This window comes from Anguilla anguilla, chromosome 6 (genome assembly GCF_013347855.1).
Source record: "Anguilla anguilla isolate fAngAng1 chromosome 6, fAngAng1.pri, whole genome shotgun sequence".
Taxonomy (NCBI): domain Eukaryota; kingdom Metazoa; phylum Chordata; class Actinopteri; order Anguilliformes; family Anguillidae; genus Anguilla; species Anguilla anguilla.
Genome location: NC_049206.1, coordinates 9,604,267 through 9,625,779, shown reverse-complemented (window position 1 = coordinate 9,625,779; position 21,513 = coordinate 9,604,267). Strand labels below are relative to the sequence as shown.

Here is a 21,513-nt window from a genome sequence, read left to right as displayed (position 1 = left end):
TTTATACGTTCAAGTTTTCGGGGAAATTACAAATTCAGATATTGAATCCGTATTTTTGACAGTCAATTTGATGAATTAATCGTTCAGAACTAACAGTGATATGCTTGAGCAAGTAGAATGGTGTGCTAATGAGCTCAACAGCATCCGACTGAGCTTGATAGACTGTTCACAATACCTTAACAGCTGCGCGATTCTTATGGTTCAGTAATTTATTTAATATATAGTATCGTTTTGGATCTATAGTATTAACTATATGTAGTTCAACTACTTGCATACGTGTGGAGTTCAATTATAAGTGTAGAGTTTAACTATATGCCTAAAAGGCATTTCATCTTCTATCTTCACACAGCATTGTATATTTGCAGTACTGACGCATGCACACCCTCGTCTTTGTTCAGCCGTAACGGCAGCAGCCGGTTGCTGGGGTGATTTTTAAAGCTGAGGTTTAAATATGGCGTGAAGCCGTCTGAGTGGTGAAGGTGCGTTCTCCCCTCGACCGCAGACCCGTTCTAAAGCCTCACAAGGCCAGCTTGACCCCACAACCATTCCAGCTCCGCTCTCTGAATCATTCATCGCGGCTGTCAGAGAGGCTCTCACCGTTTTACTCGTCTACTGAAAGAATGCTGCAGTTCTTTTTGACGTGAGCACTAAGCTCTCCTGCAGTTACGTCCATATTAACGCTATTTATAGATTAACTTTTGGAAAAGGACGTAGACCTCCGTTGTTGTGTTTATTTTATCATTCGTCGTCGTGCTCCCCTTCTAATCATCTCCGAGATCAAAAGCACGTTTATTACATGACCCCTGTTTCCAGGTGACCAGAATCTGTTTCGGCCCTGGCTTAAAGGACTTCATTAAATCAGTCCCTTATTAATGTCCCTGTCCTGACCTGGCTGTAATGAACTGCTTCTCAGGCAGGGTCAGAGCTGATTTCATTCAGCACTGCAGATGGTTTCACTAAACCTGATTGGCCCAGCTGGTCGTTCAGTTTCCACACGCATGTGCAGTTGTTGCATTGCTTCCAGAGGGACGCGTCTGGTGTGAGGGGGGATCTTAACTGTCACAGCAGATTATGAACTGAAGGAAGCCACAGCCATCTTGTCATTGTGTGGCCAGTTTATTTCAAAGCTTGGAAAAAGCACTAATGTAATGGTCTTAGCGGCAGCTATTCTGGACCGAGGATGAACGGCTCGCGCCTTGGCCTCGGGTTGTAAACGCAGCGCCAGTGGATTCCAGTCATTTCATCGCGCGGCTCCGAGCGAGGCCTTGCACCGCATCCAAGTCAATCAGACACCCAGGCGGCGTTTTGTCATGCACGCAGGCCCCTCCCCCTCCCTCCCCCCCCAGCATTCAGGCGGCCGGCCAGTCAGTCGACAGTGCCGTGTGACCTGGGGTAACGGTGTCAGCATTTACCCTCTCCCGTTGCTAGGAGCCGCCTTTTTCTAAAAACTTTGTACCCCGCTTAAATAATCACCACCGCCAGAAACCGTGGCAGCTTGCCATTGGCTTTCAGCCAACCGTAAAATCGGCCATTTTACTGCGTGTCACAGGGAAGTGTACCCCGCCGGCTTGGCCTGTTCGAGGCGAGCGTGGAAATGACACGGTTGCTTGTTTGAAAACAGCGATGAAAGCGAATCATTTGTCGTTAGCCGGAGGTTTGACTTTGAGCGCTAGATCACTGGCTTATTTCCTGGAACGGCATTCAAATGCTTCTGGAGAAACGAAACGCTCGCATTTATTGCATTTATCTTATCGGAATTCAAGGAGAAACCTGAACCTTGGCACAAAAAAAGATGCTGCTTTGATTTTTTTGTTCATTTTTCTGCTTCAAGGTCTGAGTGAACGCAGAAGTCTTTGTAGTCCTTATTTGCAGTACTGAAAAGGACTGGAATTTAATGGTGTGCTTGGGAACACGGAATCAATATTTGAATATTCACCCTTGGGAACCATAGAAACATTCAGATATAAAATTATTTGAAATAGCACACATCCCTAATTAGAAGTGACTACAGCCCTGTTTAATGAAGAAACCTGCTTGTGTGGGACAGTGGCCCTCTATGGCAAGCTCTTGGGTAACAGGTTTTTGGGTGGGGTGCTGAGGCTTTCTTTTTCTTTCGGTCTTGTTTTTCCTCATCCCAGGTGAGATGGCAACAAAGAATAGTCAACGTATAGGCGACCTGGATATCAGTGCACATTGTGCTCATAAAAGCTTGTCCCCGTTATTCCTGAAAGAACGTTATTGAAACCGCCGAAGCGCTCCCCATTTATGAAGTTTCGGGAGCCTCCCTGCGGCCGCCTCTGACCTCCTGACCTTCTTTTCCCCCCTCCGCAGGCTCGGATCTCCTACCTGAGGGTGAAGTACCTGTTCTTCACCTGGCTGGCGGTGTTCGTGGGCAGCTGGGTGGTGTACGTGCAGTACTCGTCCTACATGGAGCTGTGCCGCGGTCACCAGTGCAAGAGCACCATCGTGAGTAGCCGGCACAGGCTCCGGTCCCTCTCACTCTCTCATAACAAATTATTACAAAGCCCTGGGCGATATTTCATAGAAAGTTTTTTTTTTTTTTTTAACTGCTACAGTTCCTTCTTAAGCATTTCTTAAGAAGTCCTATCAAGAGTAATCTTTCCTTTCAAGATGTGGGCTAGTTTCTTGCTGTAACCAGCCCACCTCATACAAAGAATCTTGGTGTACACTCCCCCCCCCCCCCCGTCTCCCCCCACTAAGGTTGTTTTTTTAACATTACATTCATTTAGAAGACTCTTTTCCGGAGTAGCATCCCATGTAGGAGAAACGTGTGCGTTCACATGATTAATAGGAGCGATCTTGTCAGACCTGGCTTACAGCATTCTCATGCCAAAGAGTACAGATACAGCATCACTCAAGTGCCAGTAGCTATGAGTACCAAGAAAATGGAGTACAAATTCAAAATATGTACAGACGCAACCACACCAGGCCCCTAGGAGATAAACATGAAAGCATGAAAATCCGGTACTAGCCCGCAATGAACCCTCCCTCCCCCCGTTCGCCAGCGTGAATTCTGGGAGATCCAGGGACTCCTGCGACAAAGAGTGGATTACAGGGCCGCGAGGCTGTGAGCCGCTCGCGGACCAGACCAGACGGGGCTTTGCTCCTGCGGTAGAGGGGGTGGGATGAAGGAGGCTCCTGTCCCGTCCCCGCGGAGGGGATGGGCGCAACGTCCCGGACTGGCCGCCGAGCGCGCGTCCCGCGTCGGGCTTCCGTCGGCCCCCCGGCGGCTCTCTTTGTCCAAAGCCCCCGCTCTGCGCGGAGCGGCCTCTCCCTGGCACCCCCGCCGCCCCTCTTTCGCAGAATCGGGAGATGGTTGTCTCCCCAACGCCTGGCCTCAGATACAGAGCAGGCCGAATGGTGGCGCTGGTGGACCGACGCCCGCCGAGCTGCTGGATTGCGGTTTTCTGTCCGTCAGTGAGGAGATGCGTTTGCTTGGTGTGTGGAGATGTACGCTTTGGGTTGTAACAAACACACATTGAGAAGCGGGAGCGTGTGGATTAACGGAGCCACCTACTGGTGAGATGATGCAAAGAACGGTCTCCGTCTGCCGCACAGTGTCCGTTTACAGCATGATTTTAACATTTCTAAAATTCACCTTAAAAAAACAGACGCCTCTTCCCTCACTGATTGATATTGAGGCGTTTGAAAATCAAATTGCAAGCCCGTTTCGAGTGTGTGTGGTATTGCGGACTCAACTGTGAGCTGTGGCAGTATCGCCACTTCCTGCTGTAGCTGACGGAACCCACCCACGGTGTTGTCAATATACCATTAGACAGCTTCCTGTGATGCAGTACAGGGCTGGCCTGAACTTGTGTGAAGTTGAATGAGCTAGTGGAAGTGGCTGTGTGTGTGTGCACGCTTGTGTGTGTATACATGTATGTTTGTATGTACGCATGTGTGCACGTGTGTGCGTGAGTGTGTGTTTGTGTCTGTGTGTGTGTTTGTATGTGTGTGTGCGAGAGCTCTAACCCCCGTGCCCCTGTCAGTGTGATAAATACAGGAAGGGAGTGATCGATGGCTCGGCCTGCAGCAGCCTGTGTGAGAAGGACACGCTGTACCTGGGGAAGTGCCTGTCCACCAAACCTAACAACCAGGTCAGGGGCTCGGTGCTCGCCCTTCCCCAAATCCTCTGCCCTCCAGTGGCCAGCAGCTCAAACTGACCCCCTCCCATCCCCTCCCATCCCGCTCGCAGGTGTACACGGGCAGCTGGGGGGACCTGGAGGGCGTGGTCAAGTGCCAGATGGGGGACGTGCTGCACTACGAGCTGGGGGCGGAGATGGAGCCCAGGAAGGAGGCGGCGCTCTTCGACAAGCCCACCAAGGGCACCTCCGTGGAGAAGTTCAAGGAGATGGTCTTCAGCCACCTGAAGGTGAGGACAGTCCCACCGGCTGTTCCTGCTTAACAAGTCAATAGATTTAACTGCGTTTGTGGTTACAACCCTCCCACCAGTCATCCCACAGGTTTTTTATGGCCTATGGTCACTAGCTGTGTGTTTTTGAGTCAACAGTGGAGGTGAGCTGCTGGTGATGTGACCGATAGATGAATGTTGAAGTTGTGGGCCTGAAAAAAAAACTGAAATGGATGTTCAACTTCTACCCATGGTTTTTCTGTGTCCTCTCTTGCACCCTCTTTCTCCCTCTCTCTTTCTCACTGTCTTGCTTTCTCTCCATCTCTCTATTTCTCTCTCTCTCTCTCTCCAGGCGAAGGTGGGCGAGCAGGCTAACCTGCTGGACCTGGCATCCTTGGTGCTGTCGGTCGCCGACGGCAACAAGGACGGCCACATCTCGTTGCCGGAGGCCAAGTCGGCCTGGGCCCTGCTGCAGCTCAACGAGGTCCTGCTGATGATCATCCTGCAGGACAAGGAGCACACGCCCAAGCTGCTGGGCTTCTGCGGGGACCTGTACGTGACGGAGAAGGTGCAGTACACCTCCCTGTACGGCATGAGCCTGCCCTGGCTGCTGGAGCTGTGGATCCCGTCCGGCCTGCGCCGCAGCATGGACCAGTGGTTCACGCCGTCCTGGCCGCGCAAGGCCAAGATCTCCATCGGCCTGCTGGAGTTCGTGGAGGACGTCTTCCACGGCACCTTCGGCAACTTCCTCATGTGCGACGTGAGCGCCGCCAACTTCGGCTACAACGACAAGCACGACCTGAAGATGGTGGACATGCGGCGCATCGTCCCCGAGGCCAGCCTGCGGGAGGCCATGCGGGACCGCCGCTGCGGCGAGGACGGGGACTGCGTGTTCGGCGCCGACTGCCGCACCTCCTGCGACCTCACCAAGAGGCGCTGCACCCCCGAGGTGGTCCAGCCCAACCTGGCCAAGGCCTGCCTGGCCCTGAAGGACTACCTCCTGCGGGGGGCGCCGTCGGAGATCCGCGAGGAGCTGGAGAAGCAGCTGTACTCCTGCATGGCCCTCAAGGGCACCAGCGACCAGATGGAGATGGAGCACTCGCTTATCCTGAACAACTTGAAAACTCTGCTGTGGAAGAAGATCTCCTACACGAAGGACTCCTAATGAAGGCCGCTGGACGGGTACTGTCGCTCCCTCCCCCCTGACCTCCTTAGGCCTTTCTGGAAATATTGGAGGAAAAGCCAACATACTGGTGAAAAAAAACTACAATCATGGTTGGGGGGGACAACAAAAAAAAAATGCATTGGCATTATTTTGTTTCTTCGTTGTTTGTGTACCGTGTACATTTTTCATTAAGGATTTTACGTCTGCCATCTTCTTTTGTTAGTTTTTTTTTTAGATTGTGCCATAAAAAAGCGATTTTGGCTCCAAGTGGGTGTGATTTGGGGAGAGAAGAAAAGGGGTGCCTTCGAGACAGCACAAAACGATTCTCCTGCATCCGCTGCACCGTAATCGAAGGAACGTGGTTTTTCCCCACTTCTGAAGGAAGTGTATTTGTTCATTGCAGCATTTTGGCGCTGCTGCCTCATTGGTTAGTCTCTCTGTTAATGCGAGTACAACGTTCCCGTAACGTTTTCGTTAATTTTTAATCGAGGAACCACTATGTAGTACACTCTGTGCTCAAGGCCACTGCTGCTGTATGAGAATGAATTGTAACAATCCAGAAAATTATGTTTACCTTGAAATTTTGAAGTAGCATGATGAATTTGCACATTAAATGATGTACAACACAATGTGTCTCCAATGTAACTTCTAACAATCAAACCTGCCCAACTGTCCTTGCTGATCAGTTACAGCAGTGATATCAGTGCTGTAGAAATTCAAGATGTGGTCACTTTCAGCAACCCTTACCAGTATTCATTTTAAACAAAGAGAGGATTCAGAAATTTCACCTTACAGCACCTTACCAAAACATTTATCCGATATGAATTCTGGGTTTCACTTGACCATGCACGAATCCACTAAAATGTTTAGGGATCAGGATAAACCTTTTTAATTTCCCCAAGAAATGTAATGCAATCTTGTAACTGCCTTCAGTGTCCCATCTCAGATGAAATCTGTTTTTTATACAGATTATCTTTGTCCCAGATTATGAATTGTCTCTTCCATCAGTTCGTAAGGGTTGAGACGTGCACGTGTTCTCCCCACGCTCAAATGGACAACTTGGTCCATACAGAGCTGTCTGTCTCATTTCACAGCGTAACTGACTCCACTCAATACCAATGATTATTTCTCCATTTATTGGTCTGTCCATATAGGTGTAGCTTCAGATTCAATCCGCTCAGACTGATCCTCTTCATTGGTCCAAAGCCATTTTGAGCATTAGCTAGTAGTCTTGGGCGGCTATAATCAGGGTGTCGTGTCTACCTTTAAAAGCTCCCAAAGCGGAAATCTAAAGTGGTCTTGTAAGGTGGTTAAATGCTCGTTGGCACAAATAAAAGGAATGGCTTCAGCATATTCACAAGTGGAAACATTGTGATGGGCGAGTGGACACTGACCAGGGATCGATGTGTAACAGCCATATTTATCCTTCATTTATGTGATGTTTTGACTGGTGAAATGGACAAGCTTTCAACGTGTAAAATGCTATCGAACCATTAGCAGTTTTTTTTACAGGCCTCTCCAGTCCATCTAATGGGCACTTATTGAAAAGCAAATGAAAACAGACTCTGAAAACACACAGCAAGTGCAGATGGTAAATTGTCAAAACAGTCTGGCTGCAGAGTGCCAGCAATAAAATTGGGCTTTGCTGTAAATGGGTTTCTCAGTACTGACAAGGACCCCACAGGTCCTTAAAAACTTTTGATTGGTCAAGTATGAAGCTGGAAACTTCAAAGTAGTGGAAGTCTTGACTTTTTAAATGAAGTTGATTATAGTGTTCGCATCAAATTTAAAACATTGGTCCTAGCATAACAGGCAGTCAAGGATTCAGCCCCAGCATACCTCCATAAGATCTTCAAACCCTACATGCCAGCCAGACCCCTCCGTTCCGCTACCTCAGGACGCCTGGCACCTCCCCCTCTTCACACTTGCGCTTCCCGATCACGTCTCCTGTCTGTTCTGGCCCCACAATGGTGGAATGACCTCCCCATGGAGGTCAGAACAGCTGAGACCCTGACCCACTTCAAGCGACAACTGAAGACTCACCTCTTCAGGCTGCACCTCTCCCCATCCCTCCCTACCTCCCAGTAATCTCTAAATTGACTAAGCTTAGGGTTGTAACTAGGCAGCTGTTTCGTAGTTGACTTAGTTAATGTTAGTGTAATGTTACTCGTGTCTTAACTACTGCTTGTATTTTTGCAAAGACTGCGTTGTTGCTGTTCTTGTTTCGAGAATCTGACTACCTTCAAACGCAGACTAAAGACTCATCTCTTCAGGCTGCACCTCTCCCCACCCCTCCCTAGCCTATAGTTTAGCTCAATGTACCTAGTTAAGCTAATGCGATCACGTTAGTTTTTATTTGGCAGGATTGTTTTTGTCTGATTCTGATTAGGCAAATGTGATTTCAGTGCTAGTTTGTACTTGGCAGGATTGTTTGTTTGCTGAACAGGTTACCCTACAGGGTTGGAGTCCTGATCTATGTGGTCGCTTCTGGCACTACGATCTTTACTTCACTCTAGTGTTTTTCTTTTGCGCCTCTGCACCTTGAACTGATGCACTTGTTGTACGTCGCTCTGGATAAGAGCGTCTGCTAAATGCCTGTAATGTAATGTAATGTTTGTGTTAATCAGTTTAACCTTCAGGGTCCAAGTTAAACTGTGCGGTTGTTCCCTGCACTTGGAACGGTACTTCTCTCGAGGGTTTTCGACATACTTGTTCCTGGTTATGGTTATACACTTTGTTGTACGTCGCTCTGGATAAGAGCGTCCGCCAAATGCCTGTAATGTAATGTAACATTCAATGTTCATGTAGAAATAAGGTCTGTAACAGTCCCTGAAAAACCCAAACCCTGTGGGAAGACACCAAGTCTCACATGCAGCATCTCTTCCACACAACACCAGATGCTTCAGAGCTAGGACCTATAATGGGTATCTCGTCCTTCTCCAAGACCAAATAAAAAAAAAAAAGGACAGGAAACGGTGCCGATTCTTATGCAAATACGCCTCGCATAAGTCCAAAAAGCAACCACACCCATCAGGTCTTTTTTTTAATAGATTTAATAGAACAAAGCATTTGATTTGCGGAGGGAGGGGGGGGTGAAGGTCTAGCTGTCGTCGGCCTCTTTTTCCTGAGCGCGGAGGAAGCTGGCCTTCTTCTGAGCGACGCGGTCTTTCCTCTGAGCGAGCGAGAGCTTGGCGCGGTTCCACCTGCAACACACGGCCCGGCCCGTTAGCGGTCGTTAGCGACGGTAAAACAGAGCGGGAGCTTCTTTTCCCCGCTGTCAGTAACGCGACCGAGGCTGAACTCCACGCCTCTGCTTCGACGCGTTTTTTCCGCTGTTTTTATCCGCCGCTGCCACTTACCAGGCCCTTAAAACGAGAAGTGGGTAACTGGCACCACGGGCAGAAAGCTCTATCCATTACCAGAAGGACAGCCGGGACTTATTTGCATTAAATTTTTTTTTTTTTTTAAAGATTGTGGACAGCCTATTTCTAAAGATAGTAGTAATAGTTGCTGCAGTGCGGCACAGCGGTCAGGGAATTGGGTGTTGGGGGTTTGGTTGCGGGTTTGATTCCCGGATGGCTCACTGCCGTTGTACCCTCGAGCAAAGCACTTGAGCTGAATTTTTTCAGTAAATGGCCAGCTGCATGTAAACTGCATCAAGCCAATCCAAAGCATCTGCTAAATGCTTAACATGTAATCGGATGTTTTTAAAGCTGATTAAAATGCTGAATACTCCATCCTGAAATGATCTGCTTTACCAGTTCACGTCTACTCCTAGCTTGCCAATTACAATAAAACACTGTGTGCAGAAGTTCACACTGCATGCTATAGCCCTCTTAGCCAGTGTTGAATACAGCCAGGATGGCAAAAGTAATGAACTCAACCATCAGTCAACTTGAGCAACTGAAGTTCAGACCAGCAAAAATTTCCGACAAGCAGCACTTTCTCTGCTGGCTATCTGGACAGACCCAAGACCACAACGCATACCATTAGAAAGAAATTCCCCAAAAAGCACTCTCTTGTAATGGCAGGGTCATCCACCATCTTGTTAAAAATGTGATCTCCCCTGGTTTTTTTGGGGGGTTTTTTCACTTGGCAGGAGCAGCTCTCTAATAAAGCCAAAGAGAAAAGGCACCCTGCCAGCTTTCTGGATTCCAGTTCTCCCCCAGTCTCTGGTTCGCACTGTGAGACAGGCCCTGCTAAAGTAAACACGGGCTTTGCTTTTCATTTTCTACACAAACAGCACTGCAGAACTGCTTCTGTAAGGGGGTCAAGTACAGGTAAACTATTAATGGAACGGCACAACGAACACCGTCTACGGGGCCAGAGAGGTTGTAGGCTGCAGCCCTGGTTTTGGCTCCATTTCTACAGAATTGTTTCTTTTTAAGCGTTTACTGCGGTGTGATGAGTGCTCTGCGTTTATCACACGCGATTCGGAAAAGAAAATGTAGTCACAGTCTTTCTAATTTCTGCCTCTTGTTTTTGCCCTGGCTCCTAGATTATGCTTTGTACAGTTAGTCACTGGGAAGGCTGATGAGCTGAACTCCAGACTCTACATTTGCCCTAAGTGAACACATCCGGTCCATACTCACAATTTGAACTACAGTCAACAACGTAATGGTTACTGTTACCGCAGCTACCTATTAACTATACACAAAACGTAATACTGCCACAGATGACCATTCCTATGAGAAACACTGGATTCTCTACCAGTGGAGGCTAACTGAACTCCACTTAGTTTCACAGGGGGACAAATATCGGTTAGAGACAGAAACCCACCTCTTCTTCTTGACCTCTTTCTTGGGCTTCTTTTCGTGGACTGGGTTCTCGCGGATGGCAGCGTGGGCTTTTTTGTACATTTCCTCTACCTGCAGGAAGAACACATCCAGGTCTGTTCTTTCAGCTCAAACACAAAGCCCAAGGACACCCAGCCTTTTCAGTTTTAATCAACGCTAACAGACGTGTGGATTTATCCACAGCCTGTTCCAGCTGGTTACTGAAAATTCTGTTTGACGTCACACACACCAACCTACATTTCAAATGGTGCAGTAAGAAGGTGCATTCCAACAGTAATATGTGAGACACTTCCATACCAGTCCCCTAAAGTAGTCACTTTCAGGATTGTTGACGAACTAGCACTGACACAAGCAAGCTATATATGTCACCCACATAAAAGCTTACATAAGGCCACAATCAGTGTATGCATATTATGATGGCCTAGCAACTGTACATTGTCAATGAACTGAACACTCTGGAATCCAGGACCAACAGAACACATCCACTCCAGGCAGCATCTGCAGGGAAGCCACCACTAGAGGTCGCTGCTGCGGCTTCTCCCATGTCGGTGTGAAACCAGCCACGTTGCTCTCAGCCCTGTCTTGAAGCAAGGTTACATCAGCCGAGCAGACCGAGGAGCAACTACAGTTTGCACAGTCCCAAAGCAGACATCATCGAGCAGTGCTGTCAGCTTAAACTGTGCTATTCTGTCAGTGGAAAATTGCAAAACCGACATGGTACGCTAGAGAGCCTAATTACTACGGTAGTAAACCTCAGGCTTTCCAATTTGAAGCTGCGAATAGTTATCTGGCAAAAACACAAATCTTGCTACAATACGATGCAAAACTATCTGATATAGGCAGAAAAGATCAACAAATATGATCCAGCTAACACAATCTTATTACAATGAACACATACAACCAAAACGAGGTTGAGAGTGCACAAAAATTACCACCCCGTTCAACAGACGGAAAAACGGCACTAGTGCGAGAGAAGATGAGGTCATCGGAAACACAAACAACGATGCTGGCAGTGTTGCCAGAGAGGAAACCACCGTAAGATTATGGACATTTTAATAAGCCTTTTGCTATGATTCATAAGACGGATGTATTTGACTGGATCAGATCGTCGCCCTTTGACCCGACACATCGATCGGGACCGCCGTATCGTTACAGCGCTGCTAATCGCGCACTCGAGCGCACGCGCCGCTGGCTTCGCGCGGGCCGCTCACCATGTCGGGCGTGACGCCGTTCTTGATGAAGCGGGAGAACTGCTTCTTGTAGGCGTCCTCGTCCTCCTCCATCAGGTAGCTCATGTACTCGGACACGTTGACGCCCATGATGTGCTTCCTGTGGACGTCTGCGTTGAACTCTTTGCTCTCCGGGTCGTAGCCGGGGAACCGCTTGGTGCTGGGAGATCAGAGGCCGTGTCAGTTTACCCGCGTCTGCAGACGCATTAGCAGTGACTTCCCGTCTCCTACCGACCCCCTGCGCCTCTCTTAATGCCATTAAATGGAGCCGTGAAGGCAAGGAATCTATTAAGCACAGCACCTCACGTTACCCTCTAATGTGATTTAAACTGCAAAGCCAGATTTGCTGTCCTTATCGGGCTCAGAAAGTGGCAATGCAAACAGGAAAAATGAACATCACTGCTCACCTCCAAAAGTGTATTGGGGGGGGGGGGGGTGGGTTTGGGAGGCAGCTGCATTTCCAACATTTCTAAAAATACTTGACTGCGAATGACCCGTTGTCACGCTGCTCAAAAACTGTGCTTCAGACACTTCTGACTACTTCTAACTTAGACTACATTTGACTGTTGCTAGAGCACACGTCCAACGAGCACTACGCAACAATCCAAAGACTCTTACCTGTGAGGAATCGACAGGCCTCCATCTACCGCTCCTTTGAGGGCGCCGAAAACTTTGTTTCCCGTCGTGGTTCTGGCGAGGCCTGCGTCCAGGTAGCAGGTGAAAGCCCCGGGCTGGTCGTCGATGCTCTCCACGTTGAACTCGTCGCCCGTCACCTCAACCTGGCCCTCGTACACCTTGTCCAGACCGAACTTGTTCAAGAGCTGGGGGGGAGGGGGGAATGGGATAGGCCTCAGTACCCTTTCACCCACCAAACTACCCGTTATAAAGATACCACAAGCAGCATTTCCTAACTGGTCACATTTAGCAGTGCCCCTAGTTTGTTCATACAATCCGGTGTCTCAAGTTGGCATACATGGTTGTAACCCCTTCTGATGACTTTCTGGGCAATGTACTGCAATAATTACTAGGTGCAGTAACGAGCATTGTCATTATGTGGTGTATTGTCTTTCGTTTTATCTGTTTCTCTTTAATTACACCTGAAAAAAACACCACCACTGTTATCTATTGAGTGTTGATAATACAGCCGTTCAACAGCAAGACCTTGCGGCTTCTGTGTGATTGAGAAAAAGCACATCACATAATCATGTGGAAGCTGTACGTCCTTGCTGCTGATTGGCTATTTTGTCAACAACCGAACAGATATCAGTATTGGTACTTTCAAAGACTTTTGGAATGTCCAAACGTATACGCAGGCCAGCCCCATCACTCCTAACTTTGGAGAACGCAAACGTGCATGCGCTCAGCTCCATTGCCTGTGCTACCAGCTCACACTCCTCACCCCACAGTCCACCAGCACAGTTTCCCTGTAATTCAATCAGATGTGTGCACTTCAGGCAGTCAGTGCAGTTACCCAGTCAATCAGGAGGTAACACCTGGTTAAATAAAGGGCCAATCCTGCTGAGCCTGTGTTTCTAGGCAACGCAGAGCCCAATCATATGCCTAAAATTGTCAGGACCCACTACCAGACTGAAACTCAATGCTTGAGCAGGGTGAGTCATCAGGTAGGCACTACGACTCAAATTCTGCAAGTTTAAGCCAAACTATGTTCCATTGTCCCAAACAAAACCTCCAATCCAGTCATCCCAGAATGATTCTATTCAAATGTAAATGCATGCTTCACAATTAATCCACAGATCTGAAAACACCTGATAAAAATGGCAAAAATAAGTCCTTCACGTTCCAACTTCAGCAGGTATGGCTTGACATTAGAGGAGCAGTCCTTCAGCAAAACAGCCGGACCGCCAAGGCGCCCAATCCACCGGAACGAAAACGACAGAGCGCGAATATCCCGAGGTCGCGATGTACCGATCCCCTCAGACATCAGCGCTGTGCAGACACCCCAAAGAGGAGAGGGGTGAGTTTCGGACGGGACGGGGTTGGGTCTTTACCCTTCGTGCCAGCAGCAGCCCTGTGCAGTACGAGGCGGCGTAGTTTGTCAGACCCACGGCAATCCCGTACTTTGGAAGCTCGTGGGAGTAGGCAGCGCAGACGACCACATCCCCCTCGATCTTGGCGTAGGCGATCTGAAACAGAGCGGACAGCAGAGTTAGCCATCCTCCCAGCATACGCACCATGCACACACCAGGACCAGCTCCACTGTAGCAGTTTCAACTGCCACCAATCCCAGCTGCCTCCAAACTGACATGTTGTCAACCGTATCTCCCATAATTTGTATATATGATTTCTGGGCATACGGTCATTATCTGTCCTCCCACAAGAGAACTATTGGGGTAACGGCTTAAATTAAGTTAAAATTCATGAACATATTTGACTGACAGAATGTCAGTCAAGGCATACAAAAGAACTTCTACATCAGTACTGCTGTAACAACCATTTTGCTGTATCCCATGCAACCCAGTTTTGCCTGGCATTCGGTTTTCTCATGCGTACATACATCACACACACTTTAGTACAAGAAGCAACACGCACATCAGACGCACTCTCACCTGGCAGATGATATCCCTGTTGGTGAACCTCACAACCATCCGATACTTGGGGGTGTTGTATTTGTTTTTGTCTTGGATGACCAGGCGCTTGCGGGCAAAGTAATCAGTTTTACCCTCTGAATGAGCACAAACATCAGCCATTAGACAAAACTCCCACCTTGATCAGAATCAAATGCACTATACAGGACGACATTTCAAATGGACCAAAACTACATCACTGGTAACACTGGACGCACAACAGCAACTATTAACAACATAACGTGTTACATGATGCCACAGGTATCAGTCAACGGTCAGCCAAATACAACGACAATATATTTACCTCGCCTTCTCCTGAATTTCACCTGGTACCTCTTGAAGTACGACTTATTCTTCACGACTTTAACGAAACCCTGTAGAGAAAATACATTCATGAGATACTCACAGCTGCAAATGTGGTAATACTTAAGCAAGCAAGTCGTCTTTACTAAAAATCTAAACTAAAGCCAATTACGTGCATACTCTAACGTTGGCACATCCGTGCAATGTAGAGGCAGGATATGTCTTTATTAACACATGTGCAATTATACAAATGTGCAAGTGTTAAATCACATCTGGAGTTCACTTCAAGTGTTGTCAAAAATCAAACATGGCGATGATTTTAGCCAACTTGTTTAGCTAGCCAACGTTAGCTGGTAGCTGTGTCAATTCTGTCCAGCCTGCTCACAGATGTTAGCCGCGGATACCAGAAAGGGTATGTACTCAAAAGTATCCAAACCACAACTCAAAACGGCAACAAGTTAACAAGACATGTTTGGTATAGCTGTCGCATGCCTCTCTCTGGAGTTATAAGATTCAATACAAGGAAAACGTGCAAGTTAGGCCACGCTGAAGATTGGCCGGCGAAAGTAGCTCAATCGGACATCTAACATCATCCAAGTATTTTACAATCTGCATCTAAACAAGAAAATAAATAGATCCTATGATATGTCTCTTATTTATTCCGATTGGTATATATTATTATGATTTACTGACCATTTCGCTGTTTTTTCGACCCCCGTTAGTCTGGAGACTAGCGTCAACAGACTGAGGCAATAACTATGCTACACTGGGAAAAGAATGTGTGTATTGCGCATGTCCCGTACATAGTCACTGTTTCCTGCAATCACTAAAATGACTTCTGCCTCCTTCGGCCTTGGAGGATAAACTACTTCGAGTAATCCGTTGATAAAAGTACAATGAACTATTATATTACAATCCATTTTCAATAAATAGATATGTATTGTAATATATACGTAAATCTTGGGTTTCTTTGTTGAAGTTTCGTAAAATAACTCTGACTAATTATTTAGATGTATATATGTATATATATATATATACATCTATATTATTAGAGTAGAATTCTGGCTTTTCACATGAATGACTCGAGCATGGTGGCTCCCGAACTACGCCCTGGGGGAACACTGCATATGTAGGTTTTCTTTCCAACCATAATTGCAATCTTAGAATTTTAATAAGATGCAAATTTTCCTTAATCATTTGCTTTTCATGTTTAGAGGGATTATTTAACCTCTTCAGCCATACTTATGTTAGAAATAGCCATGCATGCCTTGAAGAATAAAAGTCCCATGTTAACATTGTGCTTATTGTCCTATATCGCAAACAATTATATAAAAAGAGGTAACAATTATTAACTGATCAAATTAAACGTTGAGGTGAATTAATAGGCTCCTAACTGGTGAAAGTGCAGTCACATGGCCACAAAAACTAACCATTTGGTAGATAGCATAATGAAGAATTTGAAGACAGAACAAATGACTACAAGCCATACCTCCAGTGTTAAGAAGTTTAGGAAAACAATGATGAAAGAACTTAAATGTGCACAACAACCTAATTAGAAGCCTGCTTATTCAGCTCAGTCTTTAATTTGATCAGCTAAAATATTTTTTGGCTATTTTATGTTTGCAATATATCACAAATAAAATGTGAACATGGTACTTTTACGTTTCTCTTTGATCTAAAGGCAAACTGAATTGGGTCGAATTGAAGCGATATCCCTAAATCGAAACGATAACAAATAACATCACCAACGAATAACAGCCAAAGACGAATTGAAATCCATTACTCAAATATAAAGAGAGATGCGTTGCAATTAACCGGAATATGACCCTAGCGCAGGTGCTACCCAGCCCTGTTCTTGGAGAACTAACGTCCAGTAGGCTAAGTTTTCATCTCAACCCTAATTTGGCACACCCGATTCTACAAATTAGCAGCTCAATGAGATCTCTAGCTGTCGAAAGAGGTGATTTGCATGGTTATAGCAAAAACCTACAGAACGGCATATCTCTGGGAATAGGGTTGGGCAGGCCCAAGCATGTGTAAAGATTTCGTTTTTTTTTCTTGCAAAGTACCAGCAGAGGGTGCACTTCAACAATTATTCAAAGTCACACGTTCCCCATGTTACATTACCGATAGCGCTGTTTTTATAAGATGAAGTAGTAGTCCTGTCTGAAATGCGTTTATCAAGAAAACGGTTGATGACACAGTTGTGGTCAACAGAGAGCAATTGTAACTAATCCTGGATACTTGATTGTACCCCGTAAATAACAGGAGCCTAAATAATACAATAGCTCCCCAATCAAAGCTTAAGTGGGCTTATGTATTCAGGGTTTGATTCAATAAAGTGTAATTCAATCACTTTGATTCCTGTAAAGCAAGCACTACAGTAAGTATAGACATTTATAATCGTAACGAGTTTGACATTTCATTATAAAGCTAAATTAATCGTGAAAATTCCGTCAGAAATATGACGAAAGATGTCCTCGATTTATGTTTATGATTTCAGAAAATGTACTCATCTCTTATTTTCCACTATGCAACTATTCCCAAATGTATTTATTTATTAAGCCAACAATACAATTGCCACAAGTATGATGGCTGTATTTCTGTATTTCATGGCTGATATATCTGTCCAGTCAAGAATTTGACAGGATAAAAATTACATCTCCATTAGCAACACCACCTAACAACACAACCTAGTGACTCGACACACGCGTTATTTGAGGCGCGACAAAACTTAGCACAAATCACCAAAGTTCAAAACTGAAAGATGACCTTAACTTTGGTGCTGTGCCAAAAGTGCTACAATTAGAATAGTTTGTCCTACATAATTAGCTTTCTATTTTAGCTACAAAGCGTCTATGCGTCAGTGTAGACTAGCCTCACATAGTTGTGTCGTCACTCATCCTGAAAGGCGTAGTAAAGGTGTGTCTAGATCTGATTAGTGTCGTTCCTCGACAGGAGGCAGGCTTCCCTGTGATGTCTGAATTCTGCAAATACATTTAGGAAAAGACTTGGCTGACAAACATCGGTCGAGAGGTGAATCAAGGTCTTTAACGCATTGTGATTTAAATTCGTCCACTGAACTATAAGCCAGATCTCGTGAGTGGAGTAGACTTACATGGGGTGAGTGGACTTTCTTAGCACACACAGCCAGAGACGGTCATAATATTTGTTGCGGGTTGATTTCTCCCCAACCCTTACTAGCGCGCATCCCTTTAACTGAAGCGCATGCCCCGTGCGAAGCTAGTCTGACGTCGGCTCAAGCTGTTCGTGGCTACTATCTGCAGTGTATGGTCAAAGAGAGTTTCACGGGTTTGGGGTGTTAAATGTGAGCGAACACTCAGCGCGGCTTAAACATAAACCTCGAACACGGGGTTTAAGAGTAATAATATTGGCACTCCAGTCACGGAGGCAATTCGATCGCACTTTGTCCTGCTGAAAGTTAATGGTTAAATTCGTGGATTGTAAAACGGTTCCAAGGTAAGTCGAGTTCAGACGTTTTTTTCAGTTTGGGAAAAGCAGCCGAAAATAGCTGCTGCTTGCCTTCCTAGCACACGTCTCTTTTTCTGCATTTTCTCCATATTCCTCTCACGAGTCATTATGCAATTTGTTGTAGACATAATTAGTGAAACGATACTGTTTTGCAGTGTTTCTCTTTGATAAATTCGCGTGAAGTACTGGTGAACGAAATGAAAACACCAACATCCAAACAGTTTTGCTTGCTGGCTACTGTAGTACAGCTACTTGAGATGGCCGACACTGGAAGGTGACTAGCTCGCTCACTCTCAGAATTTTGGGGAAACACGCGTGGTGCCCAGTCCCATTTCATTTGACTGCTTTAAATTGTGATAATTTAATATTACAATGCCATTTAAACGTTAGCATCTGCAACAATCAAGCTGGTATTGTTAAAGATGGTTAATATAACGAGATAGTAGTTAGCTATCATGGGTATTTTAAGCAACTGTAGGCAATTATAATGGTTATCATTTGGATTTAGTGCGTTGATTTTGTGATAAAACATGCTAATCACACGATAATAGAAATAATCTGCGTCCAGAATACATCTACATACGGTGTCAGTTTCTATAAATGTATTAGTGAAATGTTGGCAAGCACAAAGTAAATTAGGTCCTGTGCCTTGTAGTCAGTCTTAATTGCAAACTGCAGCAAGGAGGTTGTTAAAATTTGAAACAGTCTTTGTAGGTAGCTAAGCAATTTAATACAATTACGTTATGCACGTTTGTCTATTTTTTATGATTATGTTCATCTACAGTTGGCAGAACTGGTGGCTGTGTCCAAGCATGCGGTGCGAACATTTTATTTGTGGCGACACAATCGCCTTGAATTGCTGTTGATAACATTTACTTTGTGATATAAATTAGAATGTGGCTTTCAAATTCCATGTGGGTAGTAGGCTACAGGTCACAAAACTGTAAAGTGTGGCGCAGCTTTTCGGAATAATTTCAGTTTAGTGTGCTAGAGCGAATATTATTATTTTTTCCTGCAGAACTGCAGGCTTGCCAATAAATGCAGTTCCTGCAGAAAATCTTTAGAAATTTAGCCCTGAGGAGGGGCGGTGGGTGAGCGAAATCACGACATTTGTCTTTTGTTTTTAAAAGGCTGCTATCTACCTTGACATGAATAAAATGAATGTGAATAGCCGTTCTTTCCTCGTTAAAGTCACAAGACTGCTCAGGGTCATGTTGTGAATAGAGGCTGTGATTGCCCGACGTGTTCGTTGTCCATGACCGCTTAGCTACCCTTCGCGAGGACACTGCCGTCAGTGATTAATCTAGAATAATACAAATATGTGCGACTACTTTAACCTTTGTAGCTTACTTTTTAGTAAAACATTTTGAGGGTTTGGTTCATTTTACCTGACGTATCAGGAAAAAGGTGGTAGTTTAGCTCAAACAAAAACAAGGTTTGAAACCTTGTACATTGTTGTGCTGTCACATAACTGTAATCGTTTATTGACAGGTGGTGTAATAGCTGGGCTTTTTTCATGGGGCCAATTAGAAAATATAAGCAGCGCCAGAATATCCAATCTTGTCTCATCCACATCTCGGTTTGGTACGAATAATGGAATAATAGACCGGTCTGCCCACTTCAATGCCTATGTTATCATTTTTGAAAAGAAGAAAAATGCCATAACTATCAATTTTCCCCCACAGACGCACACAAAATGCAGTATTTATCTGTTTCCCATGGGATGAAATGGGGATGACCAAATATAATAACTGAACAGTTGTCCTCCCTTATTACAGGAATAACTGAGATTTAGCACCCCCCCCCCCCCCGAAGGTGCTATGACAAAATGTCATGTATCCTTATAAATGTCAGGAATTTGCCTATTTCTTGAGCTTGCTGTACAGGTCAGTGGGAGGTGTGAGAAACACTATCTAACAAGACGCTGGCAGTTCTGTCCGGGGAACAAAGATTGTCAGCTTTTGTCGGATTTGGCAAGTAGAGACTGGTGTGTGTCTCTGCTCGCAGTTCCAGTTCCAGTCCCCAGTGATGCACCCCCTCATAAAACAGCAAACCTAAGGGAAAATTACAGAGTCAGGTGTATGTGGTGGTTGGGTTAATGGAGTAAAGAGTCACACTTTTCTAAACTAACCTTTCCTATAAAGCTGAAGTTCCAGTGATAAGTTAAGCAGATTCATCCTTTTCCTTACTAAGCAGGATGCTGTACACTGCCAGCTTGCCTTTCACTTTTTGGAATTATTCAACAACAAGCCTTGTTTAAATGTGTCTTTTGGTCTCAGACAGTCAGTGGGAGCAGCTAACGTGGTGGTTGGTTGTTTCGCATTTGCTGTGTTGCTACCTGTGCACGGTTGCCCAGGAGATGGGTGTAAATATGTGTGTTTGCACATGCTTCAGTGCTCAGGATTGCACGGCAGGAGAAAGCTGACATGAATTCCTTTTAGGTGATCTAATTAATCTGATTAGTTTCCCTACTGCTATGTTGTGATTAGCCAGCCTGGGTGCCCGCCGGATAAAAATACATTAGCCAGACAGACTAATGCATCTTCAGTGCCCAACTTCAGCTCGGTACCAGACTGCCAGTGTTGTTACAGTGACTCACTTTCAGAAGCTGCTTCAGTCTTTGCCCGATTGCTGCATCTTCTCACAGTACAAAGGCCAAGAATTTGAACATGCGCGCGTTCTGTGATTTTCACGCCTTGTTTTCTCTGTAATGGCAATGGCAATGGCAGTGTAGGGCTTGCGGTCACTTAGTATGCCGGTGCAGGAAACGGTAACATAACAGCCAGCTGCAGAGGGCTCTGGCCAGCTCCTGAGGGGCGTGTGTCGAAGCAGGCATCGGTTCCTCTGGCGCGCAGCTCGTTGACACTGAGCAATGCCTCTGAAACTGTTAGCGTGCCGCTGTAGCGTGGGACTGAAGACCTACGCACGCTTGCTGCCGTGGTCTGTTTTTACAGAACCTGAGACTGAAATGGGTGATTACTCTGCGTGCGTTTGAGACGGGAAGCGTGCTATTATTCCTTGGGTTGTTTTTGTCCCCGTTGTGGAATGGCTGAGAAAGGGATTTTGTCAATAAACGTCGTTGGTAGGAGATCTTCACGATAGATATGACCATGAAATGTGCAGCCACTTCATAGGGTTCATCTATTTTAATCCAAGCAGTCTTGGAGTGTTGGTTAATGAAAAGACATTTTTGTTAGACCAAAAGCCAAACTGAGGGATTATTGCATGGCTGCTGACTGTTTAAGAAAGCCAGCGGTTCGTAGTACAATGCTGTGTGTGGTGCTTTTCATGAGCTGCAGTCCACGTGTGCTTTCTAATGGCAGAGAGCTGGGTTGCATGTGCATCTTGGGGTCAGCACGGTGGTTAGATTTTAGGTTTTCTCACTGGGGTGGGGTGAGGCGGCGGGGTAGTTCCCTCACTATCTGCGTTGTGAAAACAACTTGAGGAACCCCGCTGTGAACATCAAGCCTGCGTCTACTCTGCAGTCAATTATTAATACAAGTGTTTGGCGTCTTGTTTTTTTTCCTCCTTGTCTTTCCCTCCAGTTGAAGGAGGATAAACAGTACTTTTT

At 45.9% G+C, this 21,513-nt stretch overlaps 3 protein-coding genes across 12 annotated transcripts in view; 2 read left to right on the top strand and 1 right to left on the bottom strand.

Moving 5' to 3' along the window:
- The window catches only part of dipk1aa (divergent protein kinase domain 1Aa), a 32,592-nt gene extending 26,426 nt beyond the window's left edge, over positions 1–6,166 (top strand). For all 3 annotated transcript variants that reach the window (XM_035422118.1, XM_035422117.1, XM_035422119.1), the window contains 4 exons: positions 2,332–2,466; positions 4,011–4,118; positions 4,217–4,393; positions 4,725–6,166. In XM_035422118.1, the coding sequence (XP_035278009.1) occupies positions 2,332–2,466; positions 4,011–4,118; positions 4,217–4,393; positions 4,725–5,537 (1,233 nt within the window). In that variant the 3' untranslated portion in view covers positions 5,538–6,166. The remainder of the gene's footprint in view (positions 1–2,331; positions 2,467–4,010; positions 4,119–4,216; positions 4,394–4,724) is intronic.
- A 2,405-nt stretch (positions 6,167–8,571) lies between these two features.
- rpl5a (ribosomal protein L5a) lies at positions 8,572–15,248 on the bottom strand. Its single transcript, XM_035424225.1, has 8 exons — positions 15,144–15,248; positions 14,452–14,521; positions 14,130–14,245; positions 13,572–13,706; positions 12,181–12,383; positions 11,545–11,722; positions 10,317–10,405; positions 8,572–8,740 (listed from the first exon to the last, which is right to left on the bottom strand). The coding sequence occupies exons 1-8, from the start codon at positions 15,144–15,146 to the stop codon at positions 8,638–8,640; spliced, it is 897 nt and encodes a 298-aa protein (XP_035280116.1). The 5' UTR covers positions 15,147–15,248; the 3' UTR covers positions 8,572–8,637.
- Positions 15,249–17,476: 2,228 nt separating this feature from the next.
- The window catches only part of evi5a (ecotropic viral integration site 5a), a 60,902-nt gene continuing 56,865 nt past the window's right edge, over positions 17,477–21,513 (top strand). For 3 of the 8 annotated variants that reach the window (XM_035420663.1, XM_035420662.1, XM_035420658.1), the window contains exon 1: positions 17,750–17,930. The gene's annotated coding sequence lies outside the window, so the exon portion shown is untranslated. Of the gene's footprint in view, positions 17,574–17,747; positions 17,931–21,513 lie in introns of those variants that run through there. The other 5 variants (XM_035420666.1, XM_035420665.1, XM_035420661.1 and 2 more) reach the window with 4 other exon arrangements.